This window comes from Primulina eburnea, unplaced genomic scaffold (assembly GCF_022965805.1).
Source record: "Primulina eburnea isolate SZY01 unplaced genomic scaffold, ASM2296580v1 ctg446, whole genome shotgun sequence".
NCBI lineage: Eukaryota > Viridiplantae > Streptophyta > Magnoliopsida > Lamiales > Gesneriaceae > Primulina > Primulina eburnea.
In genome coordinates, this window is record NW_027331259.1 from 336,042 (window position 1) to 362,679 (window position 26,638).

The window sequence follows — 26,638 nt, forward strand, 5'->3', positions numbered from 1 at the left end:
CCTCTCTGTCTTGACCCGCTGGAGCTCGAAGACCTGCTCCCTGCCCTCTTAAACTGTTTACCCTTTGCTTTCAACTGATCTTTGCGTCCGCTGCTGCTACCACCACTTTCGAATCGAGGAGGAGGTTGTACTGGAGGTAATGGCGGTCTTGGACTCGGAGCCACATACGGAACACTCCGTTGCCTAAGCAATCCTGCTTCAGCTCCTTTGGCACGATTCAATGCTTCAGCGAAATTATTAGGTCTCCCAGTATTGACCAATGTGAAGACATCAGGATTTAAGCCGTTTATAAACTGATCTGCCATGGACTCATCATTGCCTGAAACGTGAGGTGCAAAGCGAAGCAAAGAAGAAAATTTAGCAACGTACTCTTCAATGTTCAATTGCCCTTGCCTCAGGTTTGCAAATTCAGCGCCTTTATCGTTGCGATAGGATACAGGGAAGAATCGCTGATAGAACTCCGTCTTGAATGCTTTCCATGTAACCTCGGTGCCACGCTGTTCTAATGCTCTCCTTATATTCACCCACCAATACTTAGCCACATCTTGCAGTTGATGGCCAATGAGTTTCACTCGTTTCTCGTCACTATATTCCAGAGACTCGAATAACATCTCGATATCCTCCAACCAGCTTTCACATTCAATTGCATTTTCTGTACCCTTTAAAGTCGGGGGTCGGAATGACTGGAATCGTTTTAATAGAGTCTCCATGGGCGTAGCAGTGACGTCCATCGTATCTCCAGATGTGCTACCCTGCTCTGGCGCTGGTGGTCGTAAAGGAACGGCTGCTCTCCTAGGAGGCATGTATCTAATAATTCAACTGATTAGAATACAAGATATACAACTGTCTCAGCCCTTCTCTAGTCAGTTACCTCTGATCTAGAATCGGTTCTGATTCAGTCTTTACTAACACATGCTGTAATACAAGTCAGATAATCATACAACATGCAATAATGAAAGCACTAAATCATGCTAGCACATCATAAAGCAAGGAAGAAGACTCAATCTACCCCGCTCATTCTATTCTATCTCAATCTATAGAACCTATGGCTCTGATACCACCTGTTGTGGGGACCCGGGCTCTAATTCTTTTCTTTAGGATTAAAACGGATCATTAATATAAAAAGTGGGTCAAATTTTTCTTTTTATATTAACTCAAATGAAAGCTAACATAAGAAGTCTCTATGTGATTCAACAACATAATATACAAACATAAGATACAAATATGTCTGGTTCCAAACCATATTCGACAACTAGTAATTAAATACAGTACATGCCAAAAGTACAACTACTAGTTCTTCTGCTATGCCCGAGATCACCACGCTATGTCCATCTCTCATCCTCTGCGTGACCCAGATCCTGCCCCACCTGTTGTTATGCACACATACAGACATAACAACAGCCGGAAAACCGGTGAGAACAAATCCCAGTATAAACATGTATACATGCATATAATCAATTAAACATGAAACATGCTATCATGAATGACATCATATGCACATGCAATGCAATGCGAATCAAACCATGTCTGAACCCGACTCGACTAGAACTCTAGGGATCCCGGTGTGAATAAGACGTCACTACCTACCCTCCAATCGGGGTAATGTACGTCTCATTCCTAGACTTCGGTCTGAGCTGTATCAACGGCGGCAATAAGAGTAATACCTACTCCTATGCTGAGATACACCGAAACGTCTAGCTATTTGACAATGCCTGTCAAAGACTCTCCTATCTTAGATGCAATGAATATCAATATGTAAACAAAGTATAATCATATTCATATCTGAATATCACACTGATCATACATGCTTGAATACAATTCTGAAATCAAAGCATAAACATGTTAAAAGATTGAATATAATGCTATACACAATTCATAAACATGTTACAATATATCTAATAATACTAGTATGTGATTTTGGTTGGGAAACTCAAATAATATCTTATTTGAGTTACATCTCCCCAAACAAAACATGACTTATACCTTTTTTTTGTTAAACCTTTATCGATGTCGAGGTCTCGATGTCGAAGTGAGGTAAGATGAATCTGAAATGGAATGTTGATACACAATTTATCAATTACTAATCCAAATCAACACCTATCCACTCTCAATACTTGATCTTGATACAATTTGACGGCATAACGACGTAATTCTCGACACCGGTCAAATCAATACAACATAATCAACACAAAAAAAAAACTATATCCTCAATTCATAATAATCACAATATCCAAGTCAAGATCTCAAAATCTGCATATACTTCATTCTATACATGCTGAAAATCGTAATAATAGCATACGATATCCGTTCTTCGATCCGATTGTATTTCTACGGTGTCAATAACCACAAGAACACATTCTAAAGCTTAAACCATAATTCTCCCAACATATATATTTCAAAACATGTTGAATTGAAGAAAACTTACATCACCTTGTAGCTAATAAGGAGAGGAGTTCAAAACCGAAGTCGGATTAACGTTTGGATGAGTAAATCTTGTAAAATCAAGTCCTAGAAAGATTGAAGCTTGGAGAGGATTTCTGAGAGTTATGCTTCCTTTCCTCTTTGCTATCTACTGAATGAGGACATTCTATATATATATATTGCATGATTCGATACACATGGCTCATCCTTTAAAGTACACGTCTCGCGCATATGCACGGCATTACTCGCGCATATGCGCCGCACCTACTGTCTCGGCAGATTTAGCACTCGCGCATATGCGCCACTAAACTCGCGCATATGCGCCAATGGTTCTGGACACTCCGCGCATATGCGCCACTACTCTCGCGCATATGCGCCAAGGCTGCTGTACATGTCGCGCATATGCGCCACTCTTTCCGCGCATATGCGCCAATGCTACTGGAATTCTCATGCATATGCACGCATTCCTTCGCGCATATGCGCCATAGCTTCGGCCTTACTTATTCTTTTGACTATCTTTCACATCTTTATTATACATTTCCCTTTCTTTTCTAGTCCAATGAAATACATCTACAATCATCTTAATTATCAACAAATCCATCTGATTATGATAACTAAATCTTCGAGCCTTACAGAGCATCTCAAAATTGTCTTGCAGACGTTGAGAAACGAGCAACTGTATGCAAAATTATCAAAGTGTGAGTTTTGGCTGAATCGAGTTGTATTCTTGGGGCATATCATTTCTGGAGATGGTATTTCTGTTGATCCGAGTAAAGTGGAAGCTGTGATCAATTGGCCAAGACCGACTTCGGTACCAGGAATACGCAGTTTCATGGGTCTGGCAGGATACTACCGAAGATTTATCCAAGATTTCTCCAGTATTGCAAAGCCAATCACACAATTGACACAGAAGAATATGCCATTCATTTGTTCAGAGGAGTGCGAGTCTAGCTTCCTAGAACTGAAGAAAAGGCTGACTAGTGCTCCAGTGTTGACGATACCTTCAGGTACGGATGATTTCGTTGTCTATTGTGATGCTTCTCACAGAGGTTTGGGATGTGTACTTATGCAGCGAGGTCATGTGATCGCATACGCCTCGAGACAATTAAAGCCACATGAAATTCGATACCCCATTCATGATCTGGAATTGGCGGCTATCGTAATTGCATTAAAGATTTGGCGTCATTATCTCTATGGCGAGAAATTTGAGATCTTTTCCGATCACAAGAGCCTAAAGTACCTATTTTCTCAGTCAGAATTGAACATGAGGCAGCGTAGATGGCTTGATCTATTAAAAGATTTTGATTGTGAAATCAAATATTATCCAGGAAAATCAAATGCAGCAGCGGACGCCTTGAGTCGAAAGGTTTGTTCTCTATCCTTATCGACGATAGGTGTTACAAAACTCGTTGAAAATTGCTGTTTCTCTGGACTAGAATTTGATACAGATAGGAGGCCACTACGACTTGCTGCTATTCAAGTTGAGCCAGATTTGATCAGGAGGATCAAAGAAGCACAGAGAAGAGATCAGAACGTGCAAAGATCGATTCAAATGGTCAGATCAGGGCATATGTCAGAATATCGGGTACATGATCATGTGCTGTACGTGAATAACCGTCTTGTTGTACCAGATGTTGCAGAGTTGAAACAGCAGATTCTGTCAGAGGCACATTGTAGTCGGTTCAGTATTCATCCTGGTGGCAGGAAGATGTATAATGACTTGAAGACACAATTCTGGTGGAAACATATGAAATCAGATATTGCAGAATTCGTGTCTAAGTGTTTGAACTGCCAACAGGTAAAAGCTGAAAGGAAGAAGCCAGGGGGGTTACTTCAGAGTTTATCTATTCCAGAATGGAAATGGGATCACATTTCCATGGATTTTGTGACGAAGTTACCTCGATCATCCAGAGGTTGCAATGCGATTTGGGTTATTATTGACAGATTGACCAAATCTGCTTGTTTCATTCCATACAGAATGACGTATAGACAAGATCAGATGGCAGAGATATATATTCGAGAAGTAGTCAGATTGCATGGAGTGCCGAAGTCTATCGTATCAGATCGTGATCCACGATTAACTTCACACTTTTGGCACAGCTTACAGCAGGCCTTGGGTACGACATTACACCTGAGTACTGCTTATCACCCTCAGACAGACGGACAGTCAGAGCGGACTATCCAGACTTTAGAGGATATGTTAAGAGCTGTTGTGCTAGATTTTGGCATTAGTTGGCAAGATTCCTTACCTCTTTGCGAATTCTCTTACAATAATAGCTACCAGACGAGCATTGAGATGGCACCGTTTGAAGCTTTATATGGTAAGAAGTGCAGATCTCCACTATACTAGGATGACGTTTCAGAGGTACCAGAACTTGGGCCAGACATGATTCGTGACATGACTGAGAAGGTGAAAATCATCCAGAAGAGAATGAAGACGGCACAAGATAGGCATGCCAAATACGCCAATGTCAGACGTAGACCGTTGGTATTCGAGCAAGGAGACAGAGTATTTTTAAAGATTTCTCCATTCAGAGGCGTTGTCAAATTTGGCAAGCGTGGAAAGCTGTCTCCTAGATACGTCGGTCCTTACGAGATCCTAGAGAAGATTGGCGATCGAGCCTATCGACTTGCTCTTCCTCCTTCGTTATCCAGGATACATGATGTCTTCCATGTGTCAATGTTGCGTAATTATATGCCAGATATTTCTCATGTCATTCAGCCTGACGAAGCAGAGCTTGATCAGACCTTGAGCTATATCGAACAACCGATCCAAATTCTTGATCGGAAAGAAAAGAAGCTCAGGACGAAGACTATTCCGTTAGTGAAAGTCCAATGGAGTCGTCATGGCATAGAAGAAGCGACTTGGGAAACAGAAGCGGATATGCAACAGAAACATCCTGAATTATTTACATGATGTAAGTAAATTTTCAGTATTGATTATATTACTTGTCATGTATGTTTGATAATTTGCCTGCGATTTCGAGGGCGAAATCATTTCTAAGAGGAGGAGAAATGTAAGGCTCGAGATTAATAGTTCTCATCGACATAATACTCGGAATATATGAGTATGTATATATATATAATGAGGAGTGTTAAGTAAGATGAGAATAAGAAATACATGGACAAGAGGAGAAAACCTTAAAATTTGGACAGAACAGTTGGCGCATATGCGCGGAAAGAGTGGCGCATATGCGCGACATTTACAGTAGCATTGGCGCATATGCGCGGAAAGAAGCGGCGCATATGCGCGACACCTCCAGTAGCTGTGGCGCATATGCGCGAGATAAGTGGCGCATATGCGCGAGCGTTATTTTCTGCCAAGCTGCCGAGACAGTAGGTCTCGCGCACATGCACGAGTAATGCCGCGCATATGCGCGAGACGTGTACACCAAAGGATGAGCCATGTGTTCTTAGACATGCAAGGTATATATAGTGTGTGGCTTATTTCCTTCTCATTTCAGCTGAAAACCAACGGGAAACTCCAGAGCAATTCCTCAAGCTTCAATCATTTTATGTAATGCCCGAGAATTATCGAATTGATAAACCAAGATTATTAATCTTCGTTAACGTGAGACTCGGAAGATATGAGAATGCATGACATGCATTGAGGAAAGAAAAGACAAGATTATAAGGTGTTGCAAAGATCAAAAAAATTAGAAATTTAGAAGTTTGCAAGACCGCACCCGCAGTGCCAGCACGACCGCACCCGCGGTGCATGTGAAGAAAATGAAGTGCAATTTTCGTAGCCACACCGCACCCGCGGTGTTAGACGCAGCGCACCCGCGCTAAGAACACCGCACCTGCGGTGCAACCAAGACCGCACCCACGGTCGATGCTCTTGATTTTGGATAGTGCTGCCGAGAGCAACCTCATTGAGTTACCGCACCCGCGGTCTTACGTGCAACAAGAAAAGCTATGCCACGTTTTATATGGTTGCATGCAGTATATATATGAGAGTTACACGTGTTTTCTCTCAGAATTCATCAAAGGGTCGAAGCTTTTGGAGAGAAAATCCTTACGCCTTTTAGATTCGAGATTTCGAAGAATCCGTGCATCGGAATTCGAATCCGAACGCAGTATCGTGTTCCTCTCGACACGAGCTACACAAGGACATAAGTTTTATTACGTTTTGAGATGTTTTGGAAATATGATGTTGCGAGAATTGCATGTGATTCAGATATGATGTTTCTGCTACCGTAGATATTATAGAATTGAAGTCAGATTTCAGAATTGACTATGTCTGGAATGGTTATGAATTGTGAAAGATATTGTCTGAGATTTTGATATCAGAATTGTGTATTGCTGATTTTGAATATACCGATATTCAGATTATGAGTTCTGTTATTATTTATGTGATGTTCAGATTGACGGGGTTATTCAGATTGTATTGTTATGCCGTCGAAACATCAGTTGATTTATATTGATCAAATTCAGTATTGATTGAGATTGATCAGACTCTGTAACTATCCAGATTGTATGGTTTTGTTGATGATATGACTCAGATTGTATCTTGTTCAGACATTGATCAGATTGTATAGTGAATTGAGTATTGATCAGAACAGATTGTATATTGAGGTAGTCATTGATACTATGTATTCGATATTGTCTTTTTCAGATTGAGATGGACAGAGTTGAATACAGATCATCGTCTTCGTCAGACAGGGGCGAAAAAGGTATAATTCATGTGATATTCGGGAAGACACAACTCAAATAAGATCCTATTTGAGTTTCCCAGCAAAAATCACATACTAGCTTTATTGTCTATATTATGCTTTGTTTACAGATTGTTATACATTGCATTTTAAGATATTTATGCTCTGTTTACAGATTGTTATACATTGCATTTGAGATAGGAAAGTTTTACAGATAGTCGGACTTCTAGACGTTCGGTGTATCGTTACATAGGAGCAGATATCCTCCTATTGTAGATTATTCGATACAGATATGACCGAAGTCTAGGAATAAGACGTACGTCGCCCCGATTGGGAGGGTAGGTGACAGACAGTGACGTCTTATTCACCCCGGGATCCCTAGAGTTATAGTTGAGTCGAGTCTAGACATGATTTGACTAGAACTGCATGCGTTTATGGTTGTGGTTTCATAGACTATGAAACCCATGTTTATTGCTTTCAGTTATGACAGCATGTTTATATGATTTGATTTAAATTGTATGTTTATCTGAATTGAATTGCATGCTTATTTTGAGTTGATTTCATAGATTATGAAATCTATTACTTTTGAATATGATTATGATAGCATGTTTTAAGATTTAGATTGTTTCTATACATGCTTACCATGTTTTATACTGAGATTTATTCTCACCGGAGTTATCCGGCTGTTGTCTTGTTTTGTATATGTGCATGACAACAGGTTGGGCTGGATCAGGGTCAAGATGAGAAAGAGGCTGGACTAGAGAGCGTGGTGATTCCGGACTTACTGTAGATTTAGTTTTATTACTAGAACATAGTAGTTGAACCTTAGATTAGTTAAAAGACTGTTGTATCTTTATACTGAATTGTAGTTTTATACAGATATGTATATTATTTAGATGCCATTACCTTCCGCACTTGTATTTTAAAAAGAAAATTTTTTTAGACCCTGTTTTATCTTAATTGATAATTAAATCCCAATGATGATTAAGAAGATGATTAGCGTCTAGGTCCCCACAACAGGTGGTATCAGAGCTGATAGTTCCTTTAGACTTAGATTATCAGAGCGATAGATCCTTTAGATTGGGATAGTAAGAGTTGATAGATTCTTCAGACTGAGATAGCAGAGAATGAGCGGGGTAGATTGAATTGTTTGTCCTTGCATGTGATTGCTAGCATGAGATTTCTTTCAATGTTGACTACATTGTGTGTGCTAGCATGATTTATTGCTTTCCCTATTACATGTTGCTTGTTATCTGAGTTGTTTGCAGCATGTAATTACTAAGCCTGGATCAGAACCGAGTCTGAATCAGAGGTATATGATCAGAGGAGGGCTGAGACAGATTGTATAGATGGTGTACTAATCTGTTTGATATTCAGATATACCGCCTCGAAGAATTTCAGATAAGGGCAGTACTTCGTCTGAACAGAGAGATGTATCAGAAACTCAGTTAGAAGAAAAGATGAAGGAATTTGAGTTATTACAGCCGCCGGTTCTGAATGGTACCGAGACATCTGAAGATTGTCAGAATTGGTTTGATGATATAGAAATCTTGTTCGATTTACTTGACTGTACAGATGAACAGAGGGTTCAAATGGTGCCTTATCAGTTACGAGAAGCCGCCAAGAGTTGGTGGATTACCAGTAGAAGAATGTGGGCACAGAGAGGTACAGTGATGTCGTGGGAAATATTCAGAACTGAATTCTATCGAAGATTTTTCTCAGCTTCTTACCGAGAGGACAAGAAATTAGAGTTTGAGAATTTGAGCCAAGGGCCGCTGAATATTGACCAATATTGTGGGGGCCCGTGCTCCTGATTAACGTTTAATGACCAAACAACCAGGATTTATTAACGTAAACAGCGAAAGCGATTAAAATTTTTTCCATTTTGGGCCTACAGAAATTTCGGCATGACCTATTCGTAAATAGGACATCCCAAAAAAATCAAAACATCACAAACAATATTTATATACTCGAAATAAAGTCATAATCGCAATTCACAAACCTATAGCCGCACTGGCCGGGACTAAACACATGCAGAGCCGGCAAGGCTCGATCACACCACTATCAATTCAAAACATCGTAAAACAACAGTACAGCTACACGGGGCATCTCCCCGGTAAATGTATGACTCCATAATATAGTGTATATATATCTGGGAAACTCTCAACCACGACTCGACGACTGGGCACCACTACCTGACGCTCCACCAGACGCGTCAAATCCTCCTGGATAACCTGCTATGGCATCAAAAACAACCACAGCATAAAAGAAACGAGGGGTCGGGCCCCAGTACGACGAACCAGTAATATTACGTACAAATATAACTGACATGAAATAAAATCAAGTACAATGCGATGCGATGCAATGTAATGCAATGCGTGAAAGGTAACAACAAAATAATGGATACCAAAGCGGAGTCCAAATGAAACGCATCAGCAACAAGAACAGTGGCCACCCGTGCCAGGAATGCAGCAACGTAATAGCATGCCGCCGCTATCCATGCACGTAGCATCGAGGGTACGGGTGCGACCCGCTCAGCCCTCATGCAAGTCATCAGGAGTGCTAGTCCTATCACCCATTCCATCGATGAGATGTCAGGAGTGATCTAATCCTATCACTCACTCCATAGATGACGCAACATCGCAACAGATCAGTAATGCTAGCAATCAACGGAGTCAAGGCTCGAAATGCTATGCATCAACTCAAATAAATCCATGAATGCAATCAAGTATTCACAGAAGCACATAAAGCACGTCACAACTTACTACAAAGTACTTAACGTCATTTCACATCACTATAGACGTCATAATAAAACGGTTCATACGTACCTCAACAGACTTTAATTTACCACAAAATATCTTAAGGATTTCTCGCAGAATCCAATCCTGTGGCAAATAATACATTTCATATCAAGTCCCATTTATTTTTCCAATATTCACTAATTTAGCCTAAAATTCCAAAAATTCTTAATTTAGGCTTTAAAATTTCTAAAATTAATATATGTCAATTCTATAGCGTCTAAACATTTAATTGTTGAACACTAAAATTCGAAAACCCAATCTAAAATTCTTGAATTTTCGAAATTATGCCCAATTAAATTCTGAAATTTCGTTAATACCTCCAATGAGCTCCGATATATCACCTACAATCAATAATACAACATATATTAATTATTGGAACTCAATTGACTTAAAATCCCCAAAATTCGAAACCCTAAATTCATAATTATACCTCTGAAATTTCGAAAAATGCTTAAAGCTTCGAATTTAAGCTTTACACAACCTAACCCAAGCTTCCTTCCAACTTTTCCGGCGAAAAACAGGCGACGGTCTCCGACGGGTTTCCGAGAGTCGCGAGTTTTCTGTGAAATTTGGTATCAATGGATAGCTCTCGTCGAGAGGATTCCGAATATGTATTTACTTTATTTTTTGGACAATCGGAGCGGCCACAATCGACGGTCAAAGCTTAGAAATCGAAAAGAAAGAAAGACGATGAAGCTTTCGGTGATGGAGGAAAACGGGGAGAGAGAAATAAATTTTTACGTTTATCTTTTTTTTTTTTAACTTACTTAATGACATTTGGGCTGGGCTTTGAGGTTTCCGGTTGGACTGGGCTCTCACATTCTCCCCTACTAAATAAAAGATTTCGTCCTCGAAATCTAACATACACAAAATTTATACAAAAGTGGTCTATAAACATTTACCACTGATAGTACACAGGGAAATCAGAATACATGGAATAATTTATTACATTTTCAAACAAATGAGGCCATTCCTGACGCATCTTAGCCTCTAATTCCCATGTAGCTTCTTCTCTCCCATGTCTACTCCACTGCACCATAACCAGTGGAATCGTCTTATTCCTGAGTTTCTTCACTTTGCGATCAAGAATTAGCACTGGATGCTCAACATAGCTAAGGGAACTATCCAACTCCACCTCATCAGTCCTCAAGACATGAGAAGGATCTGGCTCATACTTTCGTAACATAGATACATGAAACACATCATGTATCGCAGACAAACTCTGCGGCAAGTCCAAACGATAAGCCAACGTGCCAATCCTCTCAACAATCGCATATGGACCAATATAACGCGGAGCTAGCTTCCCTTTGCGCCCAAATCTCATAGTACCACGAAACGGTGATACTTTCAAGAAAACCTGATCGCCAACATGAAATTCTAAAGGCCTACGCCTTTTATTAGCATAGGCTGGCTTGACGATCTTGAGCTGCTTTCATTCTTTTCCTGATCATTTCAACCTTGTCTTTCATTTCTTGAATAAATTCTGGCATTGACATCTGTCTTTCTCCTACATCTTCCCAGCATATCGGAGATCTACATTTTCTACCATACAAGGCTTCAAATGGTGCCATTCCGATGGTTGCTTGGAAGCTGTTATTGTAAGAGAATTCAACAAGTGATAATGATTCCTGCCAACCACCACTAAAATCCATCACGACTGCTCGCAACATATCCTCGAGTGTCTGAATGGTCCTCTCTGACTGACCATCTGTCTGTGGGTGATATGCAGTACTCATCGCCAACTTTGAACCCAATGCTGATTGCAAACTGTCCCAAAACTTTGAGGCAAACCTGGGATCACGATCTGATACTATGGTTACAGGCACACCATGCAATCTCACTACATGATCGATGTACATTTTTGCCATTTTCTTATAAGTACAAGTACGATCATAAGGAATAAAATGGGCTGATTTAGACAATCTATCCACAATCACCCAAATCGCGTCACAGCCACGATTAGAACGAGGTAGGTGTGTCACAAAATCCATAGCAATGTGCTCCCAATTCCACTGTGGCACTTCAAGACTATGTAACATACCACCAGGTCTCATTCTCTCAGCTTTAACCTGTTGGCACGTTAAACATCTAGCCACAAAGTCAGAAATCTCTTTCTTCATACCTTCCCACCAGTAATGAGATTTCAAAATATGGTACATCTTTCTGATTCCAGGATGAACACTGTGTCGACTACAATGAGCTTCACGAAGTATAGATTCTTTCAAATCTATCAAATTCGAACCACAAGTCTACCATGATAGCGCAGACATCCATCTGAAGCAACACTGAACTTGCCTGATTGACCTGTCTGAGTCAATTCTTTCAATCTGTGAACATGCGGATCAGTTCTCTGTGCTGCTTTGATTTTAGAAACAATTTGTGGTTCAACTTGAATAGATGAAACTATAAAGTAATCGCCCTTAGACTGATAAGTCCATCCTGAAGTTCCCAAATGCTCATGAACCTTTGAAATAGTCAAAGATGCCAACATTTTAGGCTGAACCTTTCTACTCAGAGCATCTGCAACTTGATTCATTCTCCCTGGTTGGTACTGGATCTCACAATCAAAGTCTTTAAGTAATTCCAACCATCGACGCTGTCTCATATTCAAGTCAGACTGTGTAAAAAGATACTTCAGACTCTTGTGATCAGAATAAATCACAAACTGTTCTCCGTACAGATAATGACGCCATATCTTCAATGCAAACACAATGGCAGCTAACTCCAAATCATGAACTGGATATCGAGTCTCATGTGGCTTCAACTGACGAGATGCATATGCAATCACTCGCCCGTTTTGCATCAAAACACAACCCAGTCCATTTAGAGAAGCATCTGTACAGACAACAAATCCACCTGAGCCTGAAGGCAAAGCTAGCACCGGAGATGTGGTCAACTTTTCTTTCAAAGTCCGAAAACTAGACTCACATTCTGCAGTCCACACAAAACGTCGATCTTTCTGTGTCAACTGGGTCATAGGCCTAGCTATTCGAGAAAATCCCTCAATGAAACGCCTATAATACCCAGCTAATCCCAAAAAGCTTCGAATTTCAGACACATTGGTTGGTTTAGGCCAATTGATAACAGCTTCAACTTTACTAGGATCAACAGATACTCCTTGTGCTGATATAACATGGCCCAAAAATAATACTCTGTCCAACCAGAACTCACACTTAGAAAATTTGGCATACAACTGCGCTTCTCTGAGTGTTTGGAGAACTAGTGTCAAATGTTTTTCGTGCTCTTTCTTTGACTTGGAATAAATCAAGATATCATCAATAAAAACGATAACGAATTTATCTATGAATTCCCGGAATACACGATTCATTAAATCCATAAACACTGCTGGAGCATTAGTCAAACCAAACGGCACAACTAGGAATTCATAGTGTCCATAACGTGTCCGAAACGCTGTCTTAGGAACATCTTCCTCTCGGACTCTGAGCTGATGATAGCCGGAACGAAGATCAATCTTGGAATACACAGAAGTACCCTGCAACTGATCAAACAAGTCGTCAATACGCGGCAGAGGATACTTATTCTTCACAGTAGCCCGGTTCAACTGCCGATAATCGACGCACATTCTCATCGTTCCGTCTTTCTTCTTTACAAACAATACTGGAGCTCCCCAAGGCGACGTACTTGGTCTGATATAGCCTTTCTCCAGTAACTCCTGAAGCTGTTCTTTGAGTTCTTTCAACTCTGTCGGAGCTAAACGATATGGTGCTCTAGATATAGGATTTGTCCCTAGCATCAATTCAATACTGAGATCTATTTCCCTTTGAGGCGGAAAACCTGGAATTTCATCAGGAAATACATCAGGAAAATCCTTGACAACAGGAATGTCTGAAACTTTCAATCGTTCTTCCCGTGTTGCATCAAGAGCATAGATCAAAAATCCTTCGTTGCCGATTGACAACAACCTGAACATTTCCATTGCAGATACTAATGGAATTCGAGACTGTGAATCATACCCGTAAAAGTTCCATTTGCTGCCATAATACGGTCTAAATCTGACAACTCCATGGAAACAATCCACAGTAGCTCGATAATTCGTCAATATATCCATACCGAGGATACAGTCGAAATCAGACATGGCTAACTTGATTAGATTAGTTATCATAATATTATTCTCAAACCTAATCACACAATTTATAACTATCTCGCGAGACATCAAGTATACACCGGCAGGAGTAGCCACAGACACAGTATCCAACAACGGAATAGTAGCAATCTCATGCTCATCAACAAATGCAGCAGATAAAAATGAATGAGATGCTCCAGTGTCTATCAATATACGCGCAGGATAATCGAAAACATAGCAAATACCTGCAATAACTCCGCCTGGTGCATCCTGGGCCTGGTCCTGAGTCAAAGCATGGACTTGAGCTTGCTGCGGCCCTGGAAATGGCTGCTGAATAGGACCTCTAGGAGGTGGATAACCGGATTGCTGAAATGACTGGGTAGGAGCATATGGTCTAAAGACTGGTCCACGGGGAACTTGTCCAGACTGTTGTGGCTGAAATTGCTGTCTTTGTGCATTAGGGCATACTCTGGCAAAATGCCCAACTTGACCACAAACGTAACAAGATCCCTGTACTCCTACACATTGGGAACTAAAATGTCGACCACCACATCGGTCACAATGCACAGTGCTAGACGACCCAACCGAACCTCCTCCTCGTGCACTTCCTGAACTGGAAGAGCTGGATTGAGACTTCTTCTTGAATTGCTTTCCTTTTACCTTGTACCTCTGCTGTTTGGGTTGTTGGTATGACTGTACAGGCTGATATGGAGGTAAATCCACTGGCATTGACATACTACTACCAGATCCCTGAGAAACAGATGATGGACCTGGCTGTGGGTCTCCTCTGAGCAAACTTGCTTCAATTTTCCTCGCCTTTTCCACTGCTTGAATATACGTATTAGGCGATCCAGTCATTACCAAAGTATGAACAGTCCGTTGCAACCCATGCAGAAAACGTGATAGTTTAGCCTGATCATTCCTAGCAACATGTGGAACATAGGGCAAAAGAGCAGAAAACTGTGAAGCATATTCAACAACTGATTTGTTTCCCTGCACCAACTGATTGAACTCTTCTTCTTTAGCAGCATAATATGACGGTGGTGCATATTCTTGGGTAAAATGAGCACGAAATGTATCCCAAGTAATAATTTAACCGGAGTCCTTCATTGCTTCCTCTGTGGCTTCCCACCAGAGTTGTGCTCGGTCTTTCAGTTGGTAGATGGCAAGCTTCAATTTAATATCTTGGGAATACTCCATCAAATTAAATAGATGATTTATGCTTTTCAGCCAGCCTGCTGCTTTTTCTCCGCTCTCGTTGCCAAAGAATTTTGGAGGACGTAATTCTTGGAACTGCGAAATTATTAACTGCATTCTTCCAACTTTCTGTGTCAGCTGTTCCACTTCTTGCTCAATCACTGCCTGTCTAGCTCCAGGTCTTTCAGGTCGAGGAGGTTCTTGGTACACTTCTTCTTCAATGTTTTGAGCGACTTGTCCTCGAGGTCGACCACGTCTACCTCTAATGATATCAGCAAGTCCTCGAACATTTTGTGCCTCAGATTCTTGCGCTATTTCTTTCCCTTTTCTACCTCTACCTCCAGGTGCCATTCTACAAGACACGAGGATTAAATACACAGGCAGATAACAGGTAAAAGAAATTAATAGGCAATTTCTAAACTACATATCATGCCTAATCAGCTAATCGTCAGGCAAATTCAAAGAAATCACACCAAATAATTCAAATAAGAGCAAATAGTCAAACACATACGCAATCATTTTATTTGTGTCTAGACTCAAGTGCCCTAGACTCTAATTCGAGCATATCCCAGTTACGCTCTGATACCAACTGTGGGGGCCCGTGCTCCTGATTAACGTTTAATGACCAAACAACCAGGATTTATTAACGTAAACAGCGAAAGCGATTAAAATTTTTCCATTTTGGGCCTACAGAAATTTCGACATGACCTATTCGTAAATAGGACATCCCAAAAAAATCAAAACATCACAAACAATATTTATATACTCGAAATAAAGTCATAATCGCAATTCACAAACCTATAGCCGCACTGGCCGGGACTAAACACATGCAGAGCCGGCAAGGCTCGATCACACCACTATCAATTCAAAACATCGTAAAACAACAGTACAGCTACACGGGGCATCTCCCCGGTAAATGTATGACTCCATAATATAGTGTATATATATATCTGGGAAACTCTCAACCACGACTCGACGACTGGGCACCACTACCTGACGCTCCACCAGACGCGTCAAATCCTCCTGGATAACCTGCTATGGCATCAAAAACAACCACAGCATAAAAGAAACGAGGGGTCGGGCCCCAGTACGACGAACCAGTAATATTACATCAAATATAACTGACATGAAATAAAATCAAGTACAATGCGATGCGATGCAATGTAATGCAATGCGTGAAAGGTAACAACAAAATAATGGATACCAAAGAGGAGTCCAAATGAAACGCATCAGCAACAAGAACAGTGGCCACCCGTGCCAGGAATGCAGCAACGTAATAGCATGCCGCCGCTATCCATGCACGTAGCATCGAGGGTACGGGTGCGACCCGCTCAGCCCTCATGCAAGTCATCAGGAGTGCTAGTCCTATCACCCATTCCATCGATGAGATGTCAGGAGTGATCTAATCCTATCACTCACTCCATAGATGACGCAACATCGCAACAGATCAGTAATGCTAGCAATCAACGGAGTCAAGGCTCGAAATGCTATGCATCAACTCAAATAAATCCATGAATGCAATCAAGTATTCACAGAAGCACATAAAGCACGTCACAACTTACTACAAAGTACTTAACGTCATTTCACATCACTATAGACGTCATAATAAAACGGTTCATACGTACCTCAACAGACTTTAATTTACCACAAAATATCTTAAGGATTTCTCGCAGAATCCAATCCTGTGGCAAATAATACATTTCATATCAAGTCCCATTTATTTTTCCAATATTCACTAATTTAGCCTAAAATTCCAAAAATTATTAATTTAGGCTTTAAAATTTCTAAAATTAATATATGTCAATTCTATAGCGTCTAAACATTTAATTGTTGAACACTAAAATTCGAAAACCCAATCTAAAATTCTTGAATTTTCGAAATTATGCCCAATTAAATTCTGAAATTTCGTTAATACCTCCAATGAGCTCCGATATATCACCTACAATCAATAATACAACATATATTAATTATTGGAACTCAATTGACTTAAAATCCCCAAAATTCGAAACCCTAAATTCATAATTATACCTCTGAAATTTCGAAAAATGCTTAAAGCTTCGAATTTAAGCTTTACACAACCTAACCCAAGCTTCCTTCCAACTTTTCCGGCGAAAAACAGGCGACGGTCTCCGACGGGTTTCCGAGAGTCGCGAGTTTTCTGTGAAATTTGGTATCAATGGATAGCTCTCGTCGAGAGGATTCCGAATATGTATTTACTTTATTTTTTGGACAATCGGAGCGGCCACAATCGACGGTCAAAGCTTAGAAATCGAAAAGAAAGAAAAGACGATGAAGCTTTCGGTGATGGAGGAAAACGGGGAGAGAGAAATAAATTTTTACGTTTATCTTTTTTTTTTTAACTTACTTAATGACATTTGGGCTGGGCTTTGAGGTTTCCGGTTGGACTGGGCTCTCACAAATATATTGCTAAATTCTCTACTCTACTGCATTTTGCTCCTCATTTAGCTGGAAATGATGAAGCTATAGTAAATCAGTTCATCAGAGGGTTGAACTCAGAGGTAGTTGCATTTATGAATTTGCAGCGACCTTACCATTTTGCTGACATCCTGAGTAGAGCGAAGAGAGCTGAGGCGAGTCTGATTAGACAATTGACAAGGTTGTGTGTGAAGCCACCTCAGACACAGCAATCCCCTCTTCAATATGATCACGGTAGTACGAGTGGAAAACAAGATGTGCTGAAAGCTCGAAAGAAGCCATTCAAGAAGTTGGGAAGTGGTTCCTCTAGCTCCAGCGGTTCTAGTCCGAGTTATACTGGAGTGTATTGCAGAAGTTGCGGAGGGAGACATCCCACCGAGCAATGCCAGGGAGTGACTGGTAGATGCAATATTTGTGGACAGCCGGGACACTTTGCTAAAGTCTGTCCCCAGAAGCGTTCCCGAAGATTGTAGGAAACAGAGTTCAATTGAAAACACAGATCCAGAATTCACAACATGTACTATTTGTTATGTTTCTATTGCATATGTATTGATATATACACTAATGAATTTGTTAAGAATATCTTTGACTGAGTGCATGGAGATATGCTGTATCTGTTGGGTTTGTATGTACTGTAGTATTGATGTCCTTGCTTGTTGAGGAAGTGTTGATATCAAAGATTTCTGTATATATTGTATACTACAGTAAGATGAGAAGGAAATAGAAATAGCTTATGATGTACTTGTGTTCCTGATTTGAACGCATTATTGATATGTATAGGCTGAACAAGTACAGAACTATGATAGATTCCAGTCAGGAAAGTATAAGATTCAGACCAGATATGGCTGATGAGTAGAGATTCACAGTAAGGATTCTAGATCTCGAATTCCTTTGATATCTGTGTTGTTTATGACTCGATTGATACAGAAAGGAACAGATGGTATCCTTATGTATTCAGTAGATATACTGAAATCGAGCCTAATATTGGCAGATCTGCCAGTATTGTACGAGTTGGCTGATATTGCCAGATAAGATTTCAGATTGCTTTATATCAGAAAGATAGAGTTCAGAATTGAATTGAGATCAGACATTGATTGTATGTTAGATTCAGTACAGAATGATACAGAATAAATTGAAAGATCAGTAGAAGAGTACCGACCACGAGTACATCTGATTTGTGATACTATTTGGCACGTGTCAGTATATTCAGAGATATTCTGATGAATTCTATGCTCATTATATCTATGAAATTTTGATATATTTGCAGTATCTGATTGACTGAATAGAATATTTGAAGATTGTATTCAGAATAGATGATATCTGATGTTAGTATACTGATTGATTTTGAGACAGTTGATATTGTGATCAGTGATTGATCAGATACCGATATCAGACAGATCAGAAAGTCAGAAATGTCAGAGTTGTCAGAGATTGATATTATAGGAGTTGACAGATTATCTGATATAATTGTGTTTTGAACTGCTTGAGAATTATTGCTCTAAATCAGTATTTGAGATATCTTATATTGTTTTGGGGAGCATATGTTATTTGCAGATGAGATATACCAGTTGATCAGAATGATATGAAGATGTTTACCAGAAATCCTTGTTTTATGAGTTCATTGAACTCACTAGATCTGTATAGGATATTGATACTTCGTTTCTGATTTGATATTACTATTATTTTGAATCCGTATATGCTGCAGATTATTGTGAACCAGTGAGAGTATATACAGTTCCAACCGAATCAGAGTTAAATTTGAGAGTTACAGCAGTTCAGAATGTGATCAGAATGTAACATATATGTGAATGTGTATTTTGTATGAAATTGACTAGCTTGTGATGTCAGAATGTTACAAAATTGTATAACAGAATTGATATTGATAGTCAGAGCCGAATACCAGGTAGGTATTTTTTCTTTACTTTATGTTATTAACTGATTTGTTTATACCGAATCTGAAATCACAGATAGTGTCAGAAATGCATTGTCGTGGATTCAGTGTTCATTTTGCTGACTGAGAATGTATGAGATTCGAACAGACAGGTATGATATAGACAGATTAGATCAGTCGTGACAGAATTTGTACAGAAATGTTGACAGAAATTGTACTGATACGTCTGAATCGCTAACAGAGAATACAGAAAGAAAGAAATCAGAAGATTTATTACAGACTTAGTATATTTCTGATTTGACATGGGGAGTATATTTCGATGAATTTCGTAATAAGATTATCCCAATATTTTCCAGATTGTGATATAATATGATTATGATTGACAGATTGTTCAATCTATATCTATTAGTTTGTACAAGATGATGTACAAACAGAACCAAATGACACAGATTGATGTCAGAACATAGTCAGAGTGACTAGAATGTAGAAGTAGACTATATCAGATTGTGATTGTGATTAAGTTTGCAATTATGGCAGACCATACCATAAGTTATTTTGCAGATTATTCACCGATTGACAGACAGTCAAAGTGTATGATCCAGATATTGGAAGATATCCAGAGAACTGTGATGCTGGATGTTAGCACTAATTGATATGACTTATTATCACTGCGTGACAGTAACTATCAGCTTATCAGATGGGTAATGAGATAGTTATAGGCAAGACAGTATACGGTGAATACTACAGATTTCTTTTGAAGAAAATTCAAAAGAAGATAAAGATAGTTCAGAATGAACAGATTGAAGAAACCAACGTCGGATGATGACGATTGGTATTTGAAGCTGAAGATGGTATATGTCCTTGATTAGGATAAACAGACTGGATAACACTATTGACATTGGGCTGTTATGAACTGTGATTGGTTTATACGGATGTTGTATAACCAACATGGCAAGATTGATTTTGTCAGAGTTACTTGAAGAAGTATTATGATAGCATACTTCATGAATTCGTATTCCAGATGGGGATCAGGGAGTTGAGTTTTGATTTAAACTCTAGTATACATTTCTTCTCGTATATCTCTAAATTGATTGTTTATGAGTTCGAGGACGAACTCAGATCTAAGAGGGGGAGAAATGTAATGCCCGAGAATTATCGAATTGATAAACCAAGATTATTAATCTTCGTTAACGTGAGACTCGGAAGATATGAGAATGCATGACATGCATTGAGGAAAGAAAAGACAAGATTATAAGGTGTTGCAAAGATCAAAAAAATTAGAAATTTAGAAGTTTGCAAGACCGCACCCGCAGTGCCAGCACCACCGCACCCGCGGTGCATGTGAAGAAAATGAAGTGCAATTTCCGTAGCCACACCGCACCCGCGGTGTTAGACGCAGCGCACCCGCGCTAAGAACACCGCACCTGCGGTGCAACCAAGACCGCACCCACGGTCGATGCTCTTGATTTTGGATAGTGCTGCCGAGAGCATGGCGCACCCGCGCTCATTGAGTTACCGCACCCGCGGTCTTACGTGCAACAAGAAAAGCTATGCCACGTTTTATATGGTTGCATGCAGTATATATATGAGAGTTACACGTGTTTTCTCTCAGAATTCATCAAAGGGTCGAAGCTTTTGGAGAGAAAATCCTTACGCCTTTTAGATTCGAGATTTCGAAGAATCCGTGCATCGGAATTCGAATCCGAACGCAGTATCGTCTTCCTCTCGACACGAGCTACACAAGGACGTAAGTTTTATTACGTTTTGAGATGTTTTGGAAATATGATGTTGCGAGAATTGCATGTGATTCAGATATAATGTTTCTGCTACCGTAGATATTATAGAATTGAAGTCAGATTTCAGAATAGACTATGTCTGGGATGGTTATAAATTGTGAAAGATATTGACTGAGATTTTGATATCAGAATTGTGTATTGCTGATTTTGAATATACCGATATTCAGATTATGAGTTCTGTTATTATTTATGTGATGTTCAGATTGACGGGGTTATTCAGATTGTATTGTTATGCCGTAGAAACATCTGTTGATTTATATTGATCAAATTCAGTATTGATTGAGATTGATCAGACTCTGTAACTATCCAGATTGTATGGTTATGTTGATGATATTACTCAGATTGTATCTTGTTCAGACATTGATCAGATTGTATAGTGAATTGAGTATTGATCAGAACAGATTGTATATTGAGGTAGTCATTGATACTATGTATTCGATATTGTCTTTTTCAGATTGAGATGGACAGAGTTGAATACAGATCATCGTCTTCGTCAGACAGGGGCGACAAAGGTATAATTCATGTGATATTCGGGAAGACACAACTCAAATAAGATCCTATTTGAGTTTCCCAGCAAAAATCACATACTAGCTTTATTGTCTATATTATGCTTTGTTTACAGATTGTTATACATTGCATTTTAAGATATTTATGCTCTGTTTACAGATTGTTATACATTGCATTTGAGATAGGAAAGTTTGACAGATAGTCAGACTTCTAGACGTTCGGTGTATCGTTACATAGGAGCAGACACCCTCCTATTGTAGATTATTTGATACAGATATGACTGAAGTCTAGGAATAAGACGTACGTCGCCCCGATTGGGAGGGTAGGTGACAGACACTGACGTCTTATTCACCCCGGGATCCCTAGAGTTATAGTTGAGTCGAGTCTAGACATGATTTGACTAGAACTGCATGCGTTTATGGTTGTGGTTTCATAGACTATGAAACCCATGTTTATTGCTTTCAGTTATGACAGCATGTTTATATGATTTGATTTAAATTGTATGTTTATCTGAATTGAATTGCATGCTTATTTTGAGTTGATTTCATAGATTATGAAATCTATTACTTTTGAATATGATTATGATAGCATGTTTTAAGATTTAGATTGTTTCTATACATGCTTACCATGTTTTATACTGGGATTTATTCTCACCGGAGTTATCCGGCTGTTGTCTTGTTTTGTATGTGTGCATGACAACAGGTTGGGCTGGATCAGGGTCAAGATGAGAAAGAGGCTGGACTATAGAGCGTGGTGATTCCGGACTTACTGTAGATTTGGTTTTATTACTAGAACATAGTAGTTGAACCTTAGATTAGTTAAAAGACTGTTGTATCTTTATACTGAATTGTAGTTTTATACAGATATGTATATTATTTAGATGCCATTACCTTCCGCACTTGTATTTTAAAAAGAAAATTTTTTTAGACCCTGTTTTATCTTAATTGATAATTAAATCCCAATGATGATTAAGAAGATGATTAGCGTCCGGGTCCCCACATTTTAGAACTTTGATTTTTCAAGATTTACACATCCAAACTTTGATACAAGTGGAGATTCTTGTTCCTCTCATCAAAGGCTTTAAGAGGATGTAAGTATCTTTGAATTCCAACATGATTCAGATTTTATGTGTTGGAGAAATTAAGATGTGATTGCTATTAGATATTCTAGTGAGGATTATGAGTTTATAATCGAAACTAGAACAAAGAAAGGATGTCGTATGCATTTCTTATGAATTTCAGCATGTTTAGGAATAAGATGTATCGAATTTGAGTATGGTTTTGTGCATATGATTCGATTGTGAGTTGAGGATGGTATATGTTGATATTTGTTGAGATTGGATTGACCGGTATTAAGAATATACGTCGTTATGCCGTCAAATTGTAGCAAGATCAAGTATAGATTGTATAAATGTCTTGGTTGAGTTAGAAATTTATAGATTGTATATCCACATTTCCATTTCAGATTCGTCTTTACGACCGTGACAGCAATTGTGCGACGAAAGGTATAGTACATGTTTTGTTTGGGGAATTACGACTCAAATGAGATCACATTTGAGTTTCCCAACCAAAATCACATACTTGTTTTATTGTTTATATCTAGATATGATTATGATTGTTTATAGATTTGTTTATAGAACTTGTATACAAATCTTGCTATGCTTTGTTTACAGATCATGTGGCATTGCATTAGAATGATTATGCTTGTTTACAGATTGTGTATTCATGCATTAAGATAGGACAGTCTGGAGATCAGGCAGACTACTAGACGTCCGGCGATATCACAGCTTAGGGGAAGATCACCGCCCCTATTGTAGACGTGGATACAGATCAGGCCGAAGTCTAGGAATAAGACGGACAGCACCTCGATTGGGAGGGTAGGTGACAGACAGTGTCGTCTTATTCACAACGGGATCCCTAGAGTTCTAGTCGAGTCGAGTTTAGACATGATTAGATTCGCATTGCATGATTTTATATGAATGACATTCATATCAGCATGTTTCATGTTTTAAATTGTGTTAATGCATGTATACATGTTTATACTGGGATTTGTTCTCACCGGTTTTCCGGCTTTTGTTATGTCTGTATGTGTGCATAACAACAGGTGGGGCAGGATCTGGGTCGAGACAGCGATGATCGTGTTAGCGTGGAGATCAGGGGCGCAGCAGAGGACTAGTGGTCTTTTTATTAGCTTTGGACTATCTTTTGTTTATAGATGGTAGTGAACACTAGTTGTATATAGAATAAGACATGTATCTTTTGTTGTATGTTGTACAATAAATAAAGAACTTATGCTTGTTTAGTTACATTTGATTTAATGTAAAAATTGAAAAATTGACCCACATTTTAGAATAACGATCCATTTAATCCCAAGAAAAAGAATTAGAGCCCGGGTCCCCACACTTTGGGAACACTTTTGTGTGCTATTCTTAAGAAGAACTTGGATTTACATTTCTATGGACTTTATTTTGGGGTTGCCTAGTTCTAAGAAGGGGAGAGATTCTATTTTTGTTGTTTTGGTTAGATTCTCTAAGATGGCACATTTTATAGCTTGTCATAAAACCGATGATGCTTCAAACATTGCGGATTTGTTCTTTAGAGAAGTCGTTAGGTTGCATGGCATGCCTAGGACTATTGTTTCTGGTCGGGATGTTAAATTCTAGAGTTACTTTTGGAAGACTTTATGGGCTAAACTTGGCACAAAATTGTTATTTTCTACTACTTGTCATCCTCAAACGGATGGACAAACCGAAGTTGTCAATAGAACTTTGGGAACACTTTTGCGTGCTATTCTTCAATAGAACTTGGATTGACATTTCAATGGACTTTATTTTGGGGTTGCCTATGACTAAGAAGGGGAGGGATTCTATTTTTGTTGTTGTGGATAGATTCTCTAAGATGGCACATTTTATAGCTTGTCATAAAACCGATGATGCTTCAAACATCGCGGATTTGTTATTTAGAGAAGTCGCTAGGTTGCATGGCATGCCTTGGACTATTGTTACTGGTAGCGATGTTAAATTCTTGAGTTACTTTTGGAAGACTTTATGGGCTAAACTTGACACAAAATTGTTGTTTTCAACTACTTGTCATCCTCAAACGGATGGACAAACTGAAGTTGTCAATAGAACTTTGGGAACACTTTTGCGTGCTATTCTTAAATAGAACTTGGATTGACATTTCTATGGACTTTATTTTGGAGTTACCTAGGACTAAGAAGGGGAGGGATTCTATTTTTGTTGTTGTGGATAGATTCTCTAAGATGGCAAATTATATAGCTTGTCATAACCCGATGATGCTTCAAACATTGCGGATTTGTTCTTTAGAGAAGTCGCTAGGTTGCATGGCATGCCTAGGACTATTGTTTCTGGTCGCGATGTTAAATTCTTGAGTTACTTTTGGACTACTTTATGGGCTAAACTTTGCACAAAATTGTTGTTTTCTACTACTTGTCATCCTCAAACTGATGGACAAACTGAAGTTGTCAATAGAACTTTGGGAACACTTTTGCATGCTATTCTTAAAAAGAACTTGGATTGACATTTCTAAGGACTATATTTTGGGGTTGCCTAGGACTAAGAAGGGGATGGATTCTATTTTTGTTGTTGTGGATAGATTCTCTAAGATGGCAAATTATGTAGCTTGTCATAAACCCGATGATGCTTCAAACATTGCGGATTTGTTCTTTAGAGAAGTCGCTAGGTTGCATGGCATGCCTAGGACTATTGTTTCTGGTCGCGATGTTAAATTCTTGAGTTACTTTTGGAAGACTTTATGGGCTAAACTAGGCACAAAATTGTTGTTTTCTACTACTTGTCATCCTCAAACGGATGGACAAACTGAAGTTGTGAATAGAACTTTGGGAACACTTTTGCGTGCAATTCTTAAGAAGAACTTGGATTTACATTTCTATGGAATTTATTTTGGGGTTGCCTAGGACTAAGAAGGGGAGGGATTCTATTTTTGTTGTTGTGGATAGATTCTCTAAGATGACACATTTTATAGCTTGTCATAAAACCGATGATGCTTCAAACATTGCGGATTTGTTCTTTAGAGAAGTCGTTAGGTTGCATGGTATGCCTAGGACTATTGTTTCTGGTCGCGATGTTAAATTCTTGAGTTACTTTTGGAAGACTTTATGGGCTAAACTTGGCACAAAATTGTTGTTTTCTACTACTTGTCATCCTCAAACGGATGGACAAACTGAAGTCGTCAATAGAACTTTGGGAACACTTTTGCGTGCTATTCTTAAGAAGAACTTGGATTTACATTTCTATGGACTTTATTTTGGGGTTGCCTAGGACTAAGAAGGGGAGGGATTCTATTTTTGTTGTTTTGGATAGATTCTCTAAGATGGCACATTTTATAGCTTGTCATAAAACCGATGATGCTTCAAACATTGCGGATGTGGGGACCCGGACGCTAATCATCTTCTTAATCGTCTTTGGGATTTAATTATCAATTAAGATAAAACAGGGTCTAAAATTTTTTTTTTAAAAATTATAACTGCGAAAGGTAATGGACTCTAAATACTATACATGTCTGTATATAAAATTACAAATCCAGTATTAAAATACAATAATGTACAACCTTCTAATCTAAGGTTTACTACTAAAGTTCTAGTAGTAAAATCCAATCTACTGTAAGTCCGGAATCACCACGCTAAACTCGTCTTCTCTCGTCATCTTCTCGACCCTGATCCAGCCCCACCTGTTGTCATGCACACATACAAAACACGACAACAGCCGGATAACTCCGGTGAGAATAAATCCCAGTATAAAACATGGTAAGCATGTATATAAACAAACTAATTCATAAAACATGCTATCATGTATAAACACAATATATTTC

At 39.1% G+C, this 26,638-nt stretch overlaps 1 protein-coding gene and 1 long non-coding RNA gene across 2 annotated transcripts; both read right to left on the minus strand.

Moving 5' to 3' along the window:
• Positions 1-8,925: 8,925 nt before the first annotated feature.
• LOC140821178 (uncharacterized) lies at positions 8,926-15,015 on the minus strand. Its single transcript, XM_073181595.1, has 2 exons — positions 14,207-15,015; positions 8,926-9,310 (listed from the first exon to the last, which is right to left on the minus strand). Exons 1-2 carry the CDS (start codon positions 14,817-14,819, stop codon positions 9,240-9,242), a joined length of 684 nt encoding a protein of 227 aa, XP_073037696.1. The 5' UTR covers positions 14,820-15,015; the 3' UTR covers positions 8,926-9,239.
• A 53-nt stretch (positions 15,016-15,068) lies between these two features.
• LOC140821176 (uncharacterized) lies at positions 15,069-17,437 on the minus strand. The gene is made up of 4 exons (XR_012115665.1): positions 17,187-17,437; positions 17,074-17,097; positions 16,784-16,840; positions 15,069-16,190 (listed from the first exon to the last, which is right to left on the minus strand). It is a non-coding gene; the product is annotated as an uncharacterized lncRNA (long non-coding RNA).
• Positions 17,438-26,638: the final 9,201 nt, after the last annotated feature.

What these genes read in the sequence shown, in the direction of transcription:
- LOC140821178 (XM_073181595.1), bottom strand. Translation starts at nt 14,819, where the DNA reads ATGACTGGATCGCCTAATACGTATATTCAAGCAGTGGAAAAGGCGAGG. An exon ending in ACCAGGCGGAGTTATTGCAG is followed by an intron (nt 9,311 to 14,206) that starts GTATTTGCTATG and finishes ATGCCATAGCAG; the next exon opens with GTTATCCAGGAGGATTTGAC.